Raw genomic sequence first — 22,428 nt, 5'->3', positions numbered from 1 at the left:
CAAAATTTTAAAATCACAGCCCTTATCGTTATATATTTCTGCGTCCGTCCCTGGTCGTAGGATGACTCGAAAATGAATTCGACTCAAGTATAATGGGACAATAATTATTTAGTGGTCATGAGTGAACCGGAAAAGAAGATAGCTAATTAGCTAGGCAATTGACAAGGTGTCTCAAGTGACCTAGCAGATGGACATGAAAATTCTGGTAATAATTTGGTAGTAATTGAGGAATACACGCAATGGGATCAAATGGGTATTGTAGACATCCCACTAACGTTTGAGAATCCTCCAACCTCAACCATATGGAATCTGATGTCCTTAACCCTGATGTGTGATTCCACTTTCCAATTTGGTTGGGATTCTATAATTCCCTCTCCCTTACATAATCTTGGAATCTTACAACTAAATAATGTTGCTGTCCCCTCCAAAAATATAAACAAAAATGTTTTTCTTCTAGAATGTGTGAGTTTTTAAATGACTGAGTGATAATGTTTGAGGCTAAAAATTTCAGGTTTAAATTTATTGTGACGTGACCTTTAAATTTATATTCATCTAGTCATGAAAAAATATTATTTTCTTCTACCTAGTATTATAACTAGAGGCACGTTTCAATGTTTCTTTTCAGTTCACAAAAATTTAAATATAGTCTCATTCATTGAACATACCTAACATATCATGTGGAACCAACTAAGTAACATTTGACTTAAAATCAAAGAATAATATAAAGAATGAGTCAAATGATCAAAGAATAATATAAAGAATGACTAAGGTATTTATATTAATCTTTTTAGTTTTTGAATTAGTAAATTTAAATAGATTTTTTTTTTCAATAAGTATAACAAATGCACCAAAACGCTCAAACCATCTACAGAAAATGAGCAGAGAGTCATAAAACAAGTCAAAGAAAACAAAACAACTAATAAAAAAAAAATACTTTGAGCACCAAGAACACCAAGCTAAGAAAGATGAAAGCAAAAAAGTCGCCCTTGGCCTAACCTTACACAAGCTCAAACACTACAACCGCAAGAAGTAGAGAAAGGGAAAGAATCTAAATAATCACAATAGTAAAACATATCCAGCAAGCAAGGATTAGCAAGAAAGCTAGCCACATATGGTCATCATAAATTCATAGACTAGCACTCTGTGTACACTCCACTTTAGTACTCCCTTCGTTCCTTGTTACTAGCACTTTTCATTCTAGGTAGTAAATTTAGAATTATAAGAAAACACTTAATTAACTCCAATATATTAATTAAATGTCCTAATTCTTATTTAAAATAGAAATTCTTTAAATAGTTTGGGACGAGCCGAAATAGAAAAGTGCGAGTAACATAAGACAGATGAAGTACTCCCTCCGTCCGCCATTAGGAGTCTCATTCCTTGGCAGCACGGGTTTTAAGAAATGTTAAGAAAAGTGGGTGGAAAAGAGTTAGTGGAATATGAGCCCCACTTGTATATATTAGTTTTAAATTAAATGTGAGTGTAATGAGTTACTGGAATGTGGGACCCAATTACCATTTATGGTAAAAGTGAACCGGGACTCCTATTCACGGACGGACTAAAATAGAAAAACGGGACTCCTATTCACAGACGGAGGGAGTATTAAATAAGGTTCCCTTTCAGTGCACTCTTTGGTTCCTTCCAACCACCCTCTAATGTTGTTGAGGTTACCCAATACTTGTTTAGGAGAGAATGGAAACTTTGGGCACCACCCACATATCCACAAACCGAGATGTTATAAGAGTCTTTTCTTCTCAAATATCCAATTATGTTTACAATCATGAAATACGACCTTGTTTCTTAGATCTCAAATAGACCATAAGACAACATAGAACATGAACATTAGCATTTTCTTATCGAACCGTTGAGATTAAATTAGTTGACCTTCAAGAATATAGGATCAATCCATATATTCAAAGTTGAACAAATTTAATTCCAAAGTTTGAAAAAGCAGAAAGTTTAATTCCTTTTTTTTAAATCTCTCACTTTAGTCTGAGTTGACTTCAAGAGTCGAGTTAAACCAATTTTTAACATGAGGATGATCCTAGTGACATAGTGCACTGTGCCGAGACATAGAGTTGGATCAACTCATATGGAGTACATAAACTCTCACACTATAAAATCAGAAAGAGTAAAATATTGCTTTTTATACTAAAAAGAAAAATCAATCACTTAAATTGGAACCACCAAAAATAAAAATTTCATAGTATGCAATTATTATAATCCTCCCTTGTTGTTCCTATAAGGCTAAATTTGACGACGCAATTTACAATTTGTGTGCTAATCTGAAATTATTAGTTTGCAACTGGAATAATAAACGATACTCTTATATATCTAAATTTAAAGTGTCTTAGAATATATAGTGTCAAATAACAGAGAATAAATTATGACGTAAGCCTTCAACTGTCATATACTCCTATAATTAATAAATACTATATGCATTCTACATATACCATGAACTCTCGAATCATATAATCTTTAAAATCTTTTATTCCTTAACTAGGATCTGATGATTTCTTAGTGGGATCTCATTCTAGTTGGATAAGAATATAATGTGTATGATTTAAAAAAGTGTGTGGTATATAGTATCACACGATTCATCAAGTATGTAACACAGAATTTATGTCATACCACATTCTAATTTTGTTTTATGTTTGGATTAGAGGTACAAATCTATATTCTATTCAAGGGAGAAAGCTGCATCCGATTTTAGGGACAGTTTGAATTTTGGAGTTATTTGCAAAAATAATCAACGCATAAAAAATGAAAAAAGGTTCTTAACTTCAATTAAAGTTGCAAAAATACCCACACTCAATGATAATTATACAAATAACCCAACGTTTAAATTGCATAAAAATGCTTTGACTTCCATGAAAATTGTAAAAATGGTCAAACTTTTAAATAAATACATAAAATATGCTAACATTACATGCTATAGTTTGAGCCCATAAATGTAAGTTCAAGGTATTTGTGTAACTTTCATGAAATGTTAAATAATTGTTAAAGTGAAAGTATATGAAATTTTTAAAGGTGGGCTATGTTTACAATTTTGATATTGAATTAGTAAAGTTTAGTCCATTTTTATTAATTTCAAATTAACAACTCTCTCACACCCAAACACATACGAGTGCGAGGTGACGATGGTTTCCACAATCATTTTGTATTCAAATATCCTACTTTTAATAGGTGGAAACTCTTACTCTGATTCGCACCATCTTTAGTAGTAGTAACTTATTAATTCATGTTATAATGCTAATGCTAATGCCACGCCACTGCTTTCATAATCAAATCTTCTCTTCTTTCCTCAATTACGTGCGCACATAAATGGACAGGAATGTTTATATACTATTAATTCTATCTTAATTAACTTAATATCATTATTACGTAAGCTTACTACTTTTTAGAGAAATTGACTTCATTTTCCTATTATTCTAGTAGGCGATCTAATTTAACCACTCAGATTTTAATAATACAAGTTTTTTTAAGCAAATAAACATAAATTTAAAAGTAGTGTCTTTCGGTATATGCATGTTTACAACAAAAAAATGGGTTAAACTTTTTATCAAATCAAATTCATACTCCTTCCAAGTTTTATCCCGGTTATGATGACACATTTTTTTTAGCATAAACGAGATTTTAGAAGTTGTTATTTAATGTAATTAATTGGAGAGGAAAAAGAGGGTGTAAGTATTAAAGAAAAAGTAGTGAGTATACTAATTGAAGAGAAAAAGTTACCATAAAATAGAAATGTGTCATCTTGATTGGACAAACTAAAAATAAAAATGTATCATATATGGAACGGATGGAGTATCTAATATTTTGGTTTTAACAATAAAACTGGAAATTAATGTTCAGGAGGCGGGGTTGAAAAAAATAAATGATAGTGACAATCCTAATGGTTAATTAAGATGTTAATGAGGTCATGGAACAATAAGTGACTATATGACTAGGGTATGGATCTATTGATTATATTGGTGATGGATATATCTAGAAAATAATATCCTTTATAGTCTTCTATTCTATTTGTCCTACTTGTATTTTTTTTATCTATAATTATATATTCCCTCTTTTCCAATTTACGTGATTGATTTCTTTTTAGTCGTTTTTTTAAAAAAATGATACTCCACTTTTAATAAAGTGCAGAACGATAGTTAAAGTGTAGAGAAAGTAAGTAAAAGAAAAAGTAAAGTTAAAGCGCAGAGAAAGTAAAGTAAACGAGAAAATAATATATAAGAGAGCTTCATCTATACTTTCTCTCTCCAACTATACTTTTGTTCCACTTTAACTATTTATTATCATTTCCTTCAAACATGTATAGAAAATAGTCAATCAGTTGAGATGCGACGGAAGGAGTAATATAGTTAGATGTAAATCCTCCAATTTTGACGGGAAGTCAATGGAAATATAATTTGCAACTAAGTTTAAATTTAAGGAATTGTTTAGTACTCCAATTACAATGAATGTTACGATAATTAATTAGAAGTAGATAAAATAAAAGTTTACATGATCTTTCCAATTACAATGGGAAAATGGCTTTAAGGAAAGGCCATCTTCCATTTCCCACTTTAGCCTTTCACTATTATTTCTCGTAATTATTTTTAAAAGAAGTGGAGTAACGAAAAAAGAAACTAGGTGAAAGAATAAAATAAGAGAGAAGAAATTGAAATTAATCTAAGTCTTTTACATTGTAGGCTGAGTAGTGGAATATGTCGTCACAGTAAGTAACTCAGTCGGTTCCTTGCAGAAGATAGCCTCTGGCTACTTATCATGAAAGGTTGCAATGTCCGTCCGAAAGTTTTCCTACCTAAAGATAAACTTGTAACACAGGTGTGGTATAACACTGAATGGATTCTGTAGTTTTTGTAGTTGGACCCACTTGATAAGTCGTACTCTAGGCCTTGGTTACTGGTCAGTATGATGAGCTTAACGTGCATATTCTGCAAGAAAAGTTGCGTAAGTGTGCAAGAAAGGGTACAAGTTAGTAGGAAAGGAATCGGAAGGCTCAAGTGAAAAAGGACGCCAGAAGGGTGCAATCCTGACCAGGATGCATGCCTAAAGGCTCGAGATGGAGAGAAGAGGATTGCTAGTAGACGACCAACTACTTAACGGGGGCAAAAGCGACAATGTATAAGGAAGAACAACCCTAATTTTAGGGCAAGCCACCCTATATATAGAAGGTCACATGAAGAATGAAGGGGGACACAATTCATTTTAGAAGGCACACTTAGAAACCGCTCTAGGAAGTCCTAGTTCCGAAGCGGAGGCTAGCTCCACACCTCTCATTCCTCGCTGCCAGTCATGATCACTTGAAGACCTCGGTATTCCACCGGGGATAGTTCACCGTCAACTCCTCCAGCCGCTGTAGTCGCCAGAATACTGTTTCATCGCCCGAGTGGCAAAACAATCTTTACTTGCTTTCTTAGTTTAACTTCGTATTTCATTTTATCTCGTTGGATCTGCTGTTGAAACTTAATTCTCTTGTTGTTTTTGAAATATCGTGTTGAGATCCAAATGCTATAATATGGAAGTTTTCGTTTATTCATCTTTTCGTTGCAATCATGTTTCATTCTGTCTAGAGTAGCTAGATCCAGTAGTTTGCAAGAAATTTCTTAGTGCTGATGTCTTATTTCGTTTGAGTAGGCTAGATCTGAGTTTGTTATCTAGGATTCCAAGTGTTAATCGTTCAATCAGAAGTTTAATGCATGAGATCTGTCGCCACCTTGCATGTTAGTCGGTATGCTTAACTCTGGGATTATCGGTCGTTAATCTTTGTGTTTTGACTTTTAATTGTGGATCTTAGTTTGTGGAAAGCGTTGATTTGAATTGTTATTCATGGAGTCTGTCTTTATCTGAATTTTGTGCATACTTGTTGGAGAAGACAACATCCACATCTGATTTGTGGACCACTTTTACTTTTCAGCTACTTTACCTTTTGTCCTTCCACTTTTCTCGGACTTTTGGCTGATTTGGCAGTTCATCAGCCAGTTCAGTCGGAGATCCGTTTCTGTCACTGTCTACGTCTTTTTAGTAAACTTTCACTTTTCACATGCACCGGAGTTGTACCAACCCACCTTTTATGTACCCAACCTGATTCCGATATGAGAACATCTTATTAGTCAGTAGAGTATAGGTCCACCCTTTAGTTTGTGTCTAGGTAGAACCTCAACGCAAGCATGGTAGCTAACCAAACCCTTTCAGATTATCACAACAATCACAAGACACAATCATCCATATCTGTGGGATTCGACCCTTGCTCCCACTATACTAGCCAGTAGAAGTGGGTTGAGGAAATTATTTATATCAGGTTTTAGGTCATTATGCCAGCGACACAACGAGGTTGGGAATCACCTCCTGATCAGTTGAATACACGAGCATGCACAAACTTGCTCTATCAAATGGCGCCGTTGCCGGAGATGGATGGCAGATGGATGGCAGTTTTACTTGCTTTTGTGTGTGATACTTTGGCGTATATATTGTTCATAAATTTTCCTTTCTTTTGTTTTTTCAGGTGATGATAAGGAGCTCAATCTTTGAGCAGTGGAGGTCGAAAATACTCCCGCGAGAATCGATACTTATTACCACTCGTTCTAGCCTGTCGATAGCCATGTTTGACCAAGGCACGAGTAGCAACGAGGACAAGGATGCCATAGAGGAAGCGAAGCTGGTATCACCAATTAAGTCCGAAGGAAGACCAACAAGGAATGCTGAAAACATGGAAGATGATCTGGAGATTGTGTCACTGAATGCACATACCGAAGGAGAGCCCCACAGGCTATCGTTGTCATTCCAGGGCAGGCCGCATGTGATGTCAAGCCGCATGTTATAGCATTTTTGCCCATCTACCTTGGGAAGAGCTATGAAGGACCTTACGAGTTCCTTCATGAATTCTGTAAAATTTGTAAGGCGCAGAAGCGGCCAACAGGGTCGAGTGAAGATGATTACAGGTTGAAGGCCTTACCGTCCGTTCTGACGGGAGAAGCGAACACATGGTTCATGCGTATACCACCCAACTCCATCAGAACTTGGGTCGACTTCAAGTTAGCATTTCTAGATCAATTCTTTCCATCAACCAAGACCAGTGCACTGAAAAAGGAGATATCGTGCGTCAGGCAAGACTATGATGAGTCCCTGAGCGACTACTAGGCGCGATACATGAGTCTTTTGGACGCATGTCCCAACATCGCATGTCTGAGGTGGAGATCTATAACACCTTCTATGAAGGAATGAATAAGGAGACCAAAGATCTGGCGAACTCATCAGCCGGAGGAGGTTTTCCTCAGTTGAGAGTCAGTAAGGCCAAGAAAGTCCTGGGAAAACTTTTAAGTGCAAAAACGGCTTACGATAGCCCAAGAGACAGCTACAGCAGAAAGGGAGTGGCGAGCGCTTCGTCGGCCGAGAAGGAGGATAAGTTGGAAACGCGCATGGATAAGATGGAGAAGGCGCTCTTAACAACAATAGAGAGGCATGCACCACCTTCCCCAACTGAGAACCGGCAAGTTGCCGAGCCAAGAGGCTAGGATCCTACCTATAATCAACCTGAGGATCTGGACAACATGGCGCAACTCAATGTAGCTGGGCACTGGAATCCTAATGGGAGTTGGAACCCAGAGAAGCAGCGAGACGCACCATGGAGGGAGCATCCAAATTTTCGATGGGGAGATTAAAACTAAAACCAAAACCAAGGTCAAAACCAATACAACCCCACACAAAATCAGAACCCCTACCGTGGACCTGCAAACCCAGACCATCAATCCAATTAGCCAGGATGAAACCAGCAGCCAAAAATCCTAAATCAACTCCCGCAGAATCCAAACTCGAGTTCCCCGTATGTACCACCCCATCAGAGGAACTACCAAAACCATCAGAACCAAAACCCCCAACCTCCGCACCATTCCCACCAAGACAGCCCGAACCATTCTAACCAGTATAATTCCTACCACCTAACCCAAATCAACCCCACCCTACCTATCACTCAAACAACCTGAATTACCAGCAAAATCCTAACAGCCAGTATAACTCTTACCATCAGCCAGGATCCAACCAGTACCAAAACCCCAACAAGCCAAGAAGGTCAATCGAGTACATGATGGGGGAGCTACATTCCTCACAGCAAAACAAGAGGAATGAGTTGCAGTCCAACAACGAAGTGGTGCAAGGGATGCAGAGTGCTTAAAAGGAACACAAGGCTAATATGGATTTGATGAACAAGCAACTGTCCCAGCTAGCGAATTCGATGAGTGAGATGAAAGGGAACTCAAGGACACTTCCATCTACAGTCCATATACCGGGGAAGGCGAACGTGAGCAAGATTACTCTGCGATCCGGCACATCATATAAGGGACCTGAGATGAAGAGGTCGGTAGGAGAGTCGAGTGCAAGAGATGGTTCGAAGGGATTTTAGCCTCAAGAAAGAGAGTCCGAACGATGTGGGGATGAAGTCTTGAGAAAAGGAGTAGGAGGTCCAAACCCTCAAGTGGTGGAACCAGTCCAAGTTGAAAAAGAGCCGTGTGAGAGTGAAAGGGAAGGAGACCAACTGCCTGGGAGGAATGACCATAACAAAACCGGGTCAGTTAATGAGCCCCAACCGGAGCGGAATGGGAGAATTCCAAGGAGATCACCGAAATTCCAAGGAGGGTAGCGAAGGGAGAAAAGTTGTTCCCATATCGCTTTGTAACAAAAAGCAAGAAGGAGGACCCGTGGATTATTCGTCGATATTTGGGAAGCTAGATGTCACCATACGTTCCTCCAAGCTGTGAAGCTGCCCCCACTAGGAAATTCATCAAAGATTTCATAGCAGGAAAGGCCAAGGAGGACGGGAAAATCATGGTGGAAGGAATAGAGTCAGCTATTGTCCACGAGAAGCTCCCACCGAAGAGAGTCGACCCAAGTATGTTCACTTTACCCATAACCATTGAAAATGTAAAAATTGACCATGCAATGTGCGACCTGGGAGCATCCATAAATGTCATGCCTTTGTCAATATACAATCGTTTGAAGGTGGTAAGGTTAACAAGCACTAGGGTCCTAATTCAACTGACTGATAGGTCATGCATTAATCCTCGGACATGCAATGGTTGGGACATGCGTCCAAGAGACTCATGTATCGGGCCCAGTAGTCGGCCGCGTGCTTTAACACCTTCGGTGGGATGAGGATCTTCTTCCCCAGCTTGCTCAAGTTGGTCGGCCGCGCCGGGGCCAAGCTCCACCTCGACCTCGCCAAGGAGATCTGGTATGTCGCACTATAAAAATTGAGACGCAATTACTTTCATTAAAAAAATTTATTCTCTCCTTCCTGAAATTTGTCACTTATTTCCATTTTCGTCCGTCCCTAAAAAATTGTCACCGTCCACTTTTTTTTTCATTTTTGTAGTGGACCCCACGTTTCATTAGTTCTTTCTCACTTACATTTTATTTTAAAATAATATATAAAAGTAGGACTCACATGCCACTAACTTTTTCAACGCATTTTCTATTAAATTTCTTAAAACCCATGTCGGATCAAACGAAGACAAATTATTAAGGACGGAGGGAGTAATAGATAACAACAATTTAAGACGCAATGTCCCTAAATTAAGAACAAATGAATTTAATTTTTTTGCTTTTTGAGTGCGTTTTAATTTTCGTCCTCTAATTAGGGTCCTTAATTGTATTAAAAACATTCGTTATTTTTTTTTGTTGTTGTAGTGCTGGCGGCGTCGGGATGTCGGCGATGGAGAGAATGCCTTTAATGAAGTCGGTGGTGTACGAGGCGCAGCAGATCGAGCCGCCAGTGCCAGTGCCAGCGCAGTACGCCAAGGCGAAGAAAGACTTTGTAGTCGAATCACACGACGCGGCGTTCGAGATCAAGGAAGGGGAGATGCGGTACGGGTACCAGCCGCTGGCAACGAAGGATCCGAGGATATTCGACCGGGCGGAGGAGTTCGTCCAGGACCGGTTCATCGGGGAGGAAGGGGAGAAGCTGCTGAAGCACGTGCTATGGTCTAAACTGAGAGCCCAAGTGTTGAGAACAAGCAGTGCGCAGGGAAGGAGTTTGTGGTGCTGATAGGAAGGCTGTTATTGGTGGAACTCTTCCTCCGGTATGACTCGTTTGAAATTGATGTCGTAGTAACTTCGCTGAAGCGGGCTACTTTTTAGATTCATTGTTTTTATTTATAGTCGTAGTAAAACCGTTTGACGACTAGTCATGGAATATTATGCTCATTTACTTGATAAATACATTACCATTTCAATTACTTTTGTTATTTAATTGAACTATTTTCACCTCCTCCGTTAAATATATTAAGTTATTGCATTGGAAAAGCAATGATATGCTGAGCACCATGCTCGTTTAAGGTACGTTCAGCGTCATTTATTTTATTTTATACATTTAGTTTGATTCTAATACATTAATAAATATTATTGACACTTTTAACTTTATAATTTTCACAAAAATCAAAGCTCGATTTTTCATTTTATTCATTTATTTGAAATTATAAAAAAACACGACTAAATCAAGCTCTGATTTTTGTGAAAATTGTAAATTTAAAGTAACAGTAATACTCCCTTCGTTCGTGAAATAATATTTCATTCGGGGTGTTCACTATTTAAAATCTCATTTACCTTTATCTATTCTATGTAAAAGTAGATCCACATTCTACTAACGTATTTCCTCATTTTTCTTCATAAAGTCAAATAATTTTTTAAAACTCGTGTTGAGTTAAAATGAGGCTAATCAGTGGATGGATGGAGTAAATTTTAATGTATTAGAATCAAAGTGATCGTATAAAATAAAACAAATGAACTAAACGTGTCTTAAACTAGCTCGGCACTTACAAATGATATTTACATCTTAAACTAGCTCGGTACTTACAAATGATACTTACATCATATATGTAACATATAATTCATTTGCATTGGAATTTACATAAATTTGGATATTTATACATAGGCACGTGAGATTTTCCTTATTCTTTCACAAAGACATTTTCCTTATTCTTTTACTCGGACATTTTAACCAGCCTAATCATTATTGGATATAAATTGAAGATTTTGGATTCCAAAAGTATCTTAATAGGATAATTTTCAAAAATTTACATACAAATTCACAAAATAAATCAATGGTAGAAATGATAAAGATGCTCTTCATTGAGAAGGATAAAAAAACTATACAAATGTGGTTTAGTTTTAGTTAAGTCTCTGTAGAATGAGCCCCAAATGGATATTAATACTTGAACGGAATCTTAAACTGAAATTGATTCGTGGCGTAGTTAATTTGATGGTGGTGTCCTAGTATATTCTATGTTCTGAGATCTCTATGAACATTCTTCAACTACACTACTACAGTGGTGGGGGAAAAAGTTATACCTGCTGTGGTTGCGAAAATTAAGGAACTGCTTTTGCTACTCTTCTGCTCTCCCGGACCTCTCCAACTCAAAATTTGTTTATGGGATTATTTTTTGCTTGACCACACAGATGCACCGAACCTGCCTTTGGCAGAATCCGACTAATCCTGCTTAATCGGGTACATGAATTAAGGCCGAAAGTCTCCTAATGGGTAGCGTGGTTTGAATCCCTGACCTTAAGGTTACAACAACTCTGCCAGTTGTGTTGCGACTTATTGGTTGATTATGAGATCTTAATGGGATGGAAATGCAAATTGTAGAATAGAGTAGGAATGTATATATGCCATTGGTGATTGTGGGGATTTAATGTGAAATTGATATCTGAATTGATGCTCCAAATTAAATTGCTGATGGTGGAGGGAGGAGTTATAAAAGTCAAAGGAGTGGGGGAGAAGAATGAACATATTTTTTATACTCCATGTCTTTGAGCTGAAAATTTGATGTAGGAAAACTAGTTTGGGCCTCAAAAGTTTGTTTTTAATTTCCTCCGTTTTACTAATTAGGAGTACTACCAAAGTTGCAACTTAAAATAATATTTTTAGTCAGTCTACGTTGTATACTTCTTAGGCCCAAAGTAATTTATAGTTAATCCTTTATTTATTTATTTTTCTTATGTAGTCTATCAGTTCCTAATAATTTATCATTTATTTTTATTTTTGTTTATCTTTAAAAAATTATCATCTTCTATTTTATCATTTTAATAGTTATTTTTGTTTATCCTTCAAAAATTATCATCTTCTATTTTATCATTTTAATAGTGAATCTCACATTTTTCTCACTCATATTTTATTATAAAATTACTTTTCACTAATTTTTTCAACTTAATTTTGATTACATTTCTTAAAAATCAAATAGAGATAATTTTTTTGGGATGGAGCTCAGCCAATAATGGATAGGCCAATAATATATAGCTTATATAGCTTACAACAAGTCAAATGGTGATAAAAATACAAACATTGTATAGCTTACAATAAGTCAGAGAAATTGATATTTTATGAAAAAACGATTAAATTAACTTTGTGGTTTAAAAGGTTACAACTCATTTCATATAACTAGTTGGAGAGGCAAAATATAAAATCACTATTTTACTTGGATAAAAGTTAATAGTGGCCACAAAAATAAAAGAATAGGAGTATTAACTGTAGATACTCTTATAAGTATCATATTCTTTTTTTTTTCTTTTTTTCTTTTTTTCTTTAGCAATTATTAAAATCTGGAAATTTGCATTATATATTACAAAAGCCTAAATATTAGAAAAGGGGGAAAAAGTAGACACTTCCCTCACCTTCACTAATTCCACGTCCCTCTCTTTTACTAAAATAATTAAATAATATTATCTCCGTTCATAAAAAACAGGTAATGCAGTGGCGAAACCACATTAGAGCCGAGGCTATAAACCCCATCAATTTTAACTTCTCTATATATTTATACTCCCTCCGTCCCAAGGTAGTTGAATCGTATTATTATTTTTTGGGTTGTTTCAAGGTAGTTGAGCCATTTCCATTTTTTGGCAACAAGTACTTGTATCTTTTCTCATACATTAATCTCTCTACATATCTCTTGCTTACATTCTCCATTTTATGCTTTACTATATCAATTTCTTAAATTCTATGTTCAAAAGACATGCTTCAACTACCTTGTGACAGAGGGAGTACATATTTAGACATATTATGAGTATTGGATTAGCGAAAATTCCGGCCTAAGACGACTTAAATTCTCCAAGCTCAGTGTTCAAACCTTGGGTGATGCTTGTTTGTTTTTTAATATTACTTCATCCGTTCTTTAAATTTTGTTACATTTTGACCGGGCAAAGGTTTAAAGAACTGTAATTGAAAGTGAGTTGAAAAAGTTAGTGGAGAGTGAGTCTTATTTTTATATATTAGTTTTATAATAAAATGAGAGTTGGAATGTATTAGTGGAATTTGAAGTCCACAATTAAAAAAAATGGTAAAAAGTGAAATATGACAAATTTTATGAGAATGAATAAAATGGAAAAATGTGACAATTTAAAAGACGGAGTAGTATTGTTTTCACTTATTTTTTTGTAGTTTATTGTTCTAATTTGTTTATTTTTATTTAGTTAATATATATTAATTAATATCAATTTACTTATTTTAAAGATTTGATTTGTATTATAAAATTATTTCTTTAATTGATTTTCTTCCTGGAGCTAGTTCTTCAATTAAAAGATAATTAGAAATTGATAACATGTTATTAATAGTTATAATGACAACACCACTATCATTTTTTCCAATATTGTCGATTACTTTTCACGGTTAGCTAGTTCTTCAATTAAAGATAATTAGAAATAGATAACATCTTATTAGTAGCTGTAAACTTGTAATGACAACACCACTGTCATTTTTTTCAATATTGTCGATTGCTTTTCACGTGAATACTACTTTTACAGTAGAGTTTATATATCTCGACTTTCAATTGTTCATTTTCAAAATATTTCTCACTCACTATAAATTTTCTTTATAGTCATTATTTGCCTACGTCGCTATTGTTTTTTTTTTCCAATGATTGGCACCCAAATACCCTATAAATGTTAACATAATTTATGCTCACTACTTTTAATGAAAAATTGAATAAGGGTATCCACTATAGACGGATAGCCCTAAGGGTGTCCACTATAAGGCGGACACGCCCAATAGCCCCGCCCCAGTTTTTGTCCATAGCCCCAATTTTATTGTCCACAGCCCCAAAATTCTATTTCCGTCACTATAGTGGACAACTCCAATAGCCCCCAAATTTTATAATCAATTTTCATTTTTAAATATTTTTTAGTTTCAATCAAGCGTAATTTAAATAATCGCAGTATAAATAACTAGAATACGAGGTAATTAGGCCCGAATATTCGTTGTATTGCAAACCGGTAAAATTATACAACGAATAATTAAAATAAAATACAACTACAAAACTCCGGCATCATCTACTCGGTGTCGGAGTCGGCTTCCTCGTCTTCCTCTTCTTCTTCTTCTTCTTCTTCTTCTTCTCCTCCTCCTCCTCTCTCGCTGCTGCCGGCCTCGGTATCCCCAGGCGCATTATCAACCAACCCCAGTCGACTCTCAAGCCGATTGATGAGCCTCTTGTAGACGTTCCTGACGTACGGGTCAGTTTCACCTGCGTATGACCTGCATACGTCTTGCAGCTGTTGCATCAACGTTACGTCTATGCTATTGGCCAATACCTCGTCGGGTTGCACCGTGGGCTGTGGGATTGGGGCAGACTGGGGGATGCGCGATCCGGACGCGGCCGCCGTTTGGCGTGAGGCACTTCTACCCCCTCTGGCTTTGCGGATAGCGGCCTGTTGTCCCATGGGCCGTCGTCGCCTAATGTGAGTCGCGGCTGGCTCTTCGACTTGCTCGTCGGACTGCTCGAACTCGTGCGAGCCGCTCCCACTGCTATATTCCCGGGCAAGGTTGTGCCTTGTGCGCTTCTGGCCAGGAGCTGTTTCCACCTCGTTCGCCACGATCGACCAGAATTTCGGACAATCCGCGAGGACAAGATACTCCTCCCACAAGATGAACTTCGGCTGGCCCGTCTTGTGGTATTGGCCCTCCGACAGGGTCTTAACATCTGCTACGCTTCGGCCACTCTCGGTGTGGCGAAGGTTGTTCTCGTATATGGACGCGAACAGCTTGGTAGCCCGCAGTATCCTACCGAACTTTTTTCGGATCTGTTCTGGGTCGCGCTTCTCGGCGCCGTCGGGCTTCAATTCCTCGTATGCCAACATGACGAGCCTCCAAAAACTCCCCGACTCCTGATCGGTACCCACCACGGGGTCCGAAGTGATAGAATCCCACGCCTTCGCCACGGCAATGCTCTCGTCTTTGCTGTATGGCTTGCCGCGGCTGGACAGCTCGGGCTGATCACCGCTACCGCCGTCGCCACTGCCCTCGCTACTCGCAATGCCGGGGCAGCTGCCCGAGTGTCCACCGACGTTGCCAGTGCCACGACTGCCGCCTCCGCCCCTAGGGCCTCTGCCCCTACCGCCACCAGAGCCCCGACTGCCGCTACCTCCTCGGGTCGGAATGGGTGTTTCCACCCGCGCTGCCGGCGTATCTGGGATGCCGGAACTGAGCAGACCCAGCATAGTATCAAATGCGTCTTGATCTGCTTCGGTGATCGGAGATTGGCTGGCTTGGAAAGGGGAACCCGGCCGCGGCAGGTGAAGCGCGTCTAGGTTGGGTCGGTAATCTCCAAAAGCGGAAAGACTCAGATTCCGATGTAAAGCGGGCGGCGTTGGTGAGGATCTCCACGACTGAGATGGAGGAAGGGGTGGACTCGATGCCCACGGTGGTGGAGATTGATTCCAACTCCAAGGCTGTGACGGAGCCGCATATCCGCCAAATCCCGACGGCTGAGAAGCATATCCGCCAATACCCGATGGCGGCGAATGATGGGCCGACGGCTGAGATGGATTGCTGTCATATCCCGATTCCTCAGTGGCGGCTATAGCCGCGGCGGATATCCGCTACTATAATAGCCGCGGCTATAGCCGCGCCTATACACCCACCGCCGCGTCCTCGCCCCACTTGCGGAGAAGCCTCGTCCGCCGCCCTCCCCCCCACCAGCCGCGTCCACCCTCGCGGCGGACACCCCCTCCACTATAATAGCCGCGCCTACCGCCCCGCTTCCGCCCCGCTCGCGGCTATAGCCGCGTCCACCTTATAGTGGACGCTCTAATAGCCTCACCCCTTTTTATCCACAGCCTCAATTTATTTGTCAACGCTCACAAAAAAAACTGTCTGCAACTATAAGGTGGACAATTCCAATAGCCTTAATTTTTTTTTCTAAACATGTATAGAAAAGCAGCTATATTGGATTATCCACCGGTACTGCTCCGCCAAATTCGTCGCTATATGGTTGAAGAGCCGTTGCGAGATTCTAAATCGCCAACGGAAAATTTCGGGTGGATAACGGGGGTTATCCACAAAGTAGTCCGCCATTAGACGCTGGTGCGCTCCAGTATGGTCTCGTTGGATGGTCCGACGACGAGTTATCGCACAAGGGATCGCGGCCTCCGCAACTTCCGCCTCGCGCGCCGCATCCTCCTCGTCGGCTTGGTTCTGCACCTCTTGAATTAACGAATTCCACGCGTCATTCCACAAATCGTCCATTTTTAATACCAATTGAATCCACAAATTTTAGTGAGAGAAAGTATGAGTGAAGAGTTGGAATTGTGTGAAAATAATGAAGGGAATGAAGTGTATTTATAGGTAAATTAAATTGAATTTTTAAAAAAGGGAAAAAAAATTTGTCCGCCTCGTATCCAGGGCGCCGCGCACCGCCTCGCCATAGGCCGGCGCGTCCTCACACTCTTCTCGCCGAAGGACCGTCCGCCCCAAAAAAATTCATCCGCCTCGGGGCGGACGATTCTCGCATTATAGGCCGGCGGCAGATTAGGGGCGGCCGGCGCGCCGCCCCTATAGTGGACACTCAAAGAAAAAAAAGGGGGAATGAGAAAAAAAAATTAATAAAGTAAAAAATAAAAATAGAAGGAGGGTAAACTAAGATAAAAAATAGATAAAGTTCAGGCAATTTTTTTTATTTTTGGATTGAGACTATTTTTTTATCAAATAAAAATTGCTATAGGAAATATTCCAACTAGCAAAGGCCAACATATAGATACAACAAAAAGAAGACTATACAATAGCTTAGTGGATCTAACAGCAACAGTACACCCACTTACTCTCATTAATCAAAATCAAGCCACCACCGTTGAAAAAGAAAAGTCTTCCATAAAAAAAATCCTTATTACCTCCAAATAAATAAATAATCAATCTAAAAAGTTGCCCTCTTCAGCGACGTTACAGTCACGGCGGCGCCCAACGGCGACGCCGCGACCTCGATATCAAACGAATCATACCGGAGGAAAAACTCCACCAGCAACAACCTCGACACCAGCACCACAAAATCCTTCCCAGCACACTGCTTATTATCAACACTCGGGCTCTCAGTTTCCGGCCCATTAGACCAGAGGACATGCTTCAGCAGCTTCTCCCCTTCCTCCCCGACGAATCGGTCCGGGACGAACTCCTCCGCCCGGTCGAATACCCGCGGATCCTTCGTCGCCAGCGGCTGGTACCCGTAGAGCATCTCCCCCTCCTTGATCGGAAACGCTGCGTCGTGCGATTCGACGACGAAGTCTTTCTTCGCCTTGGCGTACTGCGCCGGCACCGGCGGCTCGATCCGCAGGGCCTCGTACACCACCGACTTCATTAAAGGCATTCTCTCCATCGCCGCCATGCCGGCGCCACCAGCCGACCGGATCTCCCGGGCGAGGTCGAGGTGGAGCTTAGCCCCGGCGCGGCCGACCCACTTGAGCATGTTGGGGTAGAAGATCTTCATCCCGCCGAACGTGTTGAAGCACGTGGCGAAAAGGAGGTTGTGGCAGGCCTCGTCCCGGGCCACGCCGAGGCCAGCCTCGGCGTGATCCAGGATCGCGGCCGAGTTCTCATAAAAGAACTCGTACAGACGGTTGTAGTCCTTTTTTATAAGGAATGGAGGGAGGCGAAAAGTGTGGAGGAAGCCATCTTCAATTAGACGAGGGAGGCCGAGACTCAGCAGGGGATGGAGCTGAAAAAGCACCCACTTGCTGATAATACTTGGGCCATCGGGTCCCAGCTTGGTGTCATTCGGGTTGACCCCGTAGAATGAGCGGGCTAGGAAATTGAAAGAAGCGGCGTCGTTTAGTGCGTTCAGCCCGGCTTTCCCTTTCGCGGCGATCTCGGCCTCCAGGGCGTCGAACATCTCGGTGAAGGTGGCGTGGAACTCCGGGAGGACGTGGTCGCGGCGGTGGGAGAGCATGAAGAACATGAGGTTCTTGAGCTTGGCGTGGCTGGGCTCGGAGGGGTCGAGGTAGGAGAGGGTGCGGTAGCCGCCGGTGAGGTCGGTGGAGGGCATGAAGGTGCCGGTGAAGAGGTCCCGTTTTTCGACTTTGTCGGTGTCGAATAAAGCGGGGAAGCTCTTGGCGTCGAGGAGGGCGACGACGTTGGGGTTGAAGGAGATGAAGGGGCCCGGGGGCATGTTGGTGCGGAAGACGGTGGATTGGTGTTTTTGGATTCTTGATTTGAAGAATTCGTCTCTGCCTTGGTTGTAGAAGTAGTCCTGCCGGTCCCTCCACGGCCCGATCAGGGGGATCCCGTAGTCGCCGGGGATCTTTCTGATCGGGAGTTTGGAGGGTTTTTCGGGCGGGGAGACTGGTGGCTTTTCCGATATGGTGGCGGTGATGGTCAGCCGCTGCGGCCGCAAGAGTGGAGCCGGTTTTGTTTTGGAAGAGAATTGGAGATTGGAAGAGGGGAAACAAGAGAGGGAGGAAGAAGCCATAGTGTGTAGTTAGTGTGCAAGTGTTGATTAATAATTGAATAAACTTGATGGATGATAATTTTGGTGGCAAGTGTGGTTGGAGAGCATATCATATATACGTGTGAGAGTGTTATTGCAAAATGTGGGAGGAATTATTAAGTGAAAAAGATGGCCCACATGGTTTTACTTTTTTTCTTTTTTTTGCTGAGGGAAAGTGAGTTCACCACATGAGATTTTATTTAATACTTATATTGTGAATTACATTATTTCTTTATTTTAAAAATTTTAAGTTAATCAAGTTATATAATGTTATTTGTATTTATGAGCTGAATTGCTCTCTTTTGTTGTCATTAATGGCTGGAATCTAAGAAACATACATAAAAAAGTGATTCAACTTCCAAAAATAGTAATGGTCGAATCAAAAGGAAAAATTAGGACACATAATGCATGAGAGCATCAGCAATGGAGGCGTCTAAACCGCGACGCCGATTTTTCGCCAACGCCGGTTCTGACGCCGAATCATTGCGACCGGCGTCGGCGAAATCGGCGTCAATTTCGGCGTACCCATGCCAATTCGTGTGGTGACGCCGGTTCTAACGCCGATCCTCACGGCGCCATTGTAGGCCCCGAATCGGCGTCAGACCGGCGTCAGAATTTAATTTTTTTTTTCGAAAACACTATATATACGCGCTTTGGACGTCATTTTCATTCGCACCACTTGTTTTAACGAGTACTCTCTCTATCTTTCTTTCTGTACAAGATCAATTTAAGAAATGAGTAATGCCAGTGGTAGTGGTGGTGGTAGTGATGGGGATGCTGATGAGTACGAGCGTATGCTGAACGAAGAGCTAGATGCCTATATGAGTCGTGAGGTTGATCGACGGATGCAGAGTTATATGCAGCCGCCGGTACCTCGCCCACGACCAGTTGTCCACCGTCGACAAGTGGTTGATCGTGATCATGTAGTTGCACATCAGCGCCTGTTCACAGATTACTTCGCAGAGGAGCCACGTTTTAACGCCAACCATTTCAGGCGTCGTTTTAGGATGAGGCGGGACTTGTTTATGCGTATTGTTAACGGTTTGGAGCAGAGATATCTGTATTTCCGCTTCAGGCACGATGCGGCTGGCAAACCCGGCCACACCCCTATTCAAAAGTGCACTGCGGCAATCAGGCAGTTGGCCTACGGCACTTCGACAGACATGTGGGACGAATACCTCCACATCGGTGAGACGTCTGCCCTCGAATGTATGAAGTATTTCTGTCAGGGCGTGATTGAAGTATTCGGTGATCAGTATCTCCGAAAGCCTACCCCCGAAGATTGCCAGGATCTGCTGCGGATGCACGGGGAGCAGCATGGGTTCCCGGGAATGTTAGGCAGCATAGATTGTATGCATTGGGAGTGGAAGAACTGTCCCGCTGCCTGGAAGGAGTTCTACACGACCGGCTACAAGGGAAAGAATCCCACGATGATCCTCGAGGCCGTAGCTGATTACCGGCTGTGTATTTGGCATGCGTATTTTGGGATAGCCGGTTCGAACAACGACCTAAACGTCCTCAACTCGTCGCCCCTTTTCAACCAGCAGTGCCAGGGCGTCGGTCCGGCCATCAGTTTTGTCGCCGACGGCAACCAGCATGATATGGGCTACTACTTGGCGGATGGGATATACCCTAGGTGGCCCGTCTTTGTGAAGACGATCCGGTGCGCATCAGATGCGAAGAAGGCCTACTTTGAGACGCGGTAGGAGTCAGGCGCGATGGGCTGCAGTTAAGGGACCAACGCGTTTGTGGCATGTCGACTGCATTGCTGATATAATGTACGCATGTATTATCATGCACAACATGATTGTCGAAGATGAAGGTGTACAACTGACTGATTGGGCCAATGACGATGATGAAGCCGGTCCAAGACACGGCGTCGCCGCCGCCAACGTACGAGGTGGGGTACCTCACGATGAAGAAGCCCTCCTCCAAGCACTTGCCGACATGCGTCAGACGGAGGCTCATATTCGACTCCAAAAGGATTTAATTGAAGAGTTGTGGGCGCTGAGGATTGGAAGGCATTAGTTTTTATTTAAATTTATGTAATTTTTTTAAATGTATTTTTTAAAAATTATTGTACTTTTTGAAATTTTAATAGTAGTATTCAATTTTCCTGTATTTATCTCGTAAATTAAATTCCGCATGTTGCTACAATTGTAAATTAAATTTATATAATTGTTATTAGTGACGTGGATAGGCTATGTGAGAGCTATTTGATGTCCAGTTGCATGTCCAGATGATGTGGCAGGAGGATTTTAGTGCTGGATGATGTGGCAATGAGAAGGCTATGTAAGGACTATGGGAGGTCCTAGACCATTGTGGTTGCTCTGACAAAGGAAGTAAGATACTTTATTTCTCCGCCATTTAAAAGACATTTTAACTTGGCACAAGTTTTTAAAAAATTGATTGTACGAAGAAAATTAGTGAAAAGATAGTGGAATGCTAATCTCAATTCTATATATTAATTTTATAGTACAATGTGAGTGTAATAAGTTAAACGTGTATGTGGTGTATTTACTTAAATGAAATAAAAAAGTAAATAAGCATGTAAATAACGTACAATCCAAAATAACAAAACGTGTCAGGGAAGACGGAGGAAATAGTATAACTTTAAGAAAATCCTACTATGTATGTCTCTGTCGCTCATCTCATTATTGGAGTCATTCTTTGTTAGCCCAATTTTGAGTTACTGTTACAATTCGACAAAGTTAATGCATTATTTACAATACCTTTGTGCTTATAGTAATTTGATCTCAAGCGATCACCATGTTGAATAGGTTTGAAGGAAAAGAGAACTCTCTGAACGACATCATGTGACTATCCAGAATTTATCCATGGATTTACCAATTGTTATAGTAACTTTACTAAGTTGTAAGAATAACTCAATTAGTTGATAGTAGAAAGAATCCAGCAGGAAGGAGCCAAGCGATAGAGTATACTAGGATTTTCTAAATATTACAGGAACTCAAAAAATTTTAATGGTACCTAATCTTTCCATTTTGCACAAAAATGATCTCTGATGTTTTTTTTAATCGCATTAATTGCATTACTATCTATAATAAGAGAATTACTAATCCTACCGGTTTAAGAAACGATATGAAGGGAAAAAATTTGAAAAGAAAGTTACTCAGTAGCTAACAAATAAAATAAAACAATTTACAGTTTTAAAATTACTTGAGTAACAAAAAAAGCTCAAACTCAATCATCGAAGCGTCTTGGCCTAAATTAAGTCTTGACAATCTTCGTAGCTTCATTCATCTGATGATATTGATGCCGATGTCTCGATCACGTAACATACATAAAAAAAAAGGATATTGAAAAAGATACTACTCTCCATGTCCCGCTTAAGATGTCACGTTTTTCTTTTTAGTTTGTCTCAACTAAGATGACGCATTTAATTTTTTGGAAACTTTCTCTCTCTAATTAATACACCCAATCATTTTTTCTCATTCCTATTAAAATATTCATATTTCTCTCTCTCTCTATTTTAATACTTACACTCACATTTTCTCACTTCAATTAAACACTTTAACCAATAACTCCTAAAATCTCGTGCCGGCTAAGAAATGTGTTATCTTAGTCAGAACGGAGAGATTAGATGAGAAAATTTTGAGAGTAAGAACCAAATTTAGTACATATTGGATACTAGGTGTCTTTTATATATTGATTTTGTAAATTCCTAGTTCTTAAT

General features: G+C 40.3%; 2 protein-coding genes and 1 pseudogene across 2 annotated transcripts; 1 reads left to right on the top strand and 2 right to left on the bottom strand.

Annotated features, from left to right (window-relative positions):
• The first annotated feature begins 8,191 nt into the window (after window positions 1–8,191).
• Window positions 8,192–10,196, top strand: LOC121764170 (annotated as a pseudogene).
• A 3,448-nt stretch (window positions 10,197–13,644) lies between these two features.
• LOC121764169 lies at window positions 13,645–15,480 on the bottom strand. Its single transcript, XM_042160227.1, has 2 exons — window positions 14,787–15,480; window positions 13,645–13,667 (listed from the first exon to the last, which is right to left on the bottom strand). Exons 1-2 carry the CDS (start codon window positions 15,478–15,480, stop codon window positions 13,645–13,647), a joined length of 717 nt encoding a protein of 238 aa, XP_042016161.1.
• Window positions 15,481–16,919: 1,439 nt separating this feature from the next.
• Window positions 16,920–18,886, bottom strand: LOC121763351 (allene oxide synthase 1, chloroplastic-like). The gene has a single exon (XM_042159355.1). The coding sequence runs from the start codon at window positions 18,714–18,716 to the stop codon at window positions 17,172–17,174; it is 1,545 nt and encodes a 514-aa protein (XP_042015289.1). The 5' UTR covers window positions 18,717–18,886; the 3' UTR covers window positions 16,920–17,171.
• Between the last annotated feature and the right edge of the window lie 3,542 nt (window positions 18,887–22,428).

This window comes from Salvia splendens, chromosome 14 (assembly GCF_004379255.2).
Source record: "Salvia splendens isolate huo1 chromosome 14, SspV2, whole genome shotgun sequence".
NCBI classification, from domain to species: Eukaryota; Viridiplantae; Streptophyta; class Magnoliopsida; order Lamiales; family Lamiaceae; genus Salvia; species Salvia splendens.
Note: the sequence above shows the minus strand (reverse complement) of the source record. Positions and strands in the feature narration are given on the sequence as shown.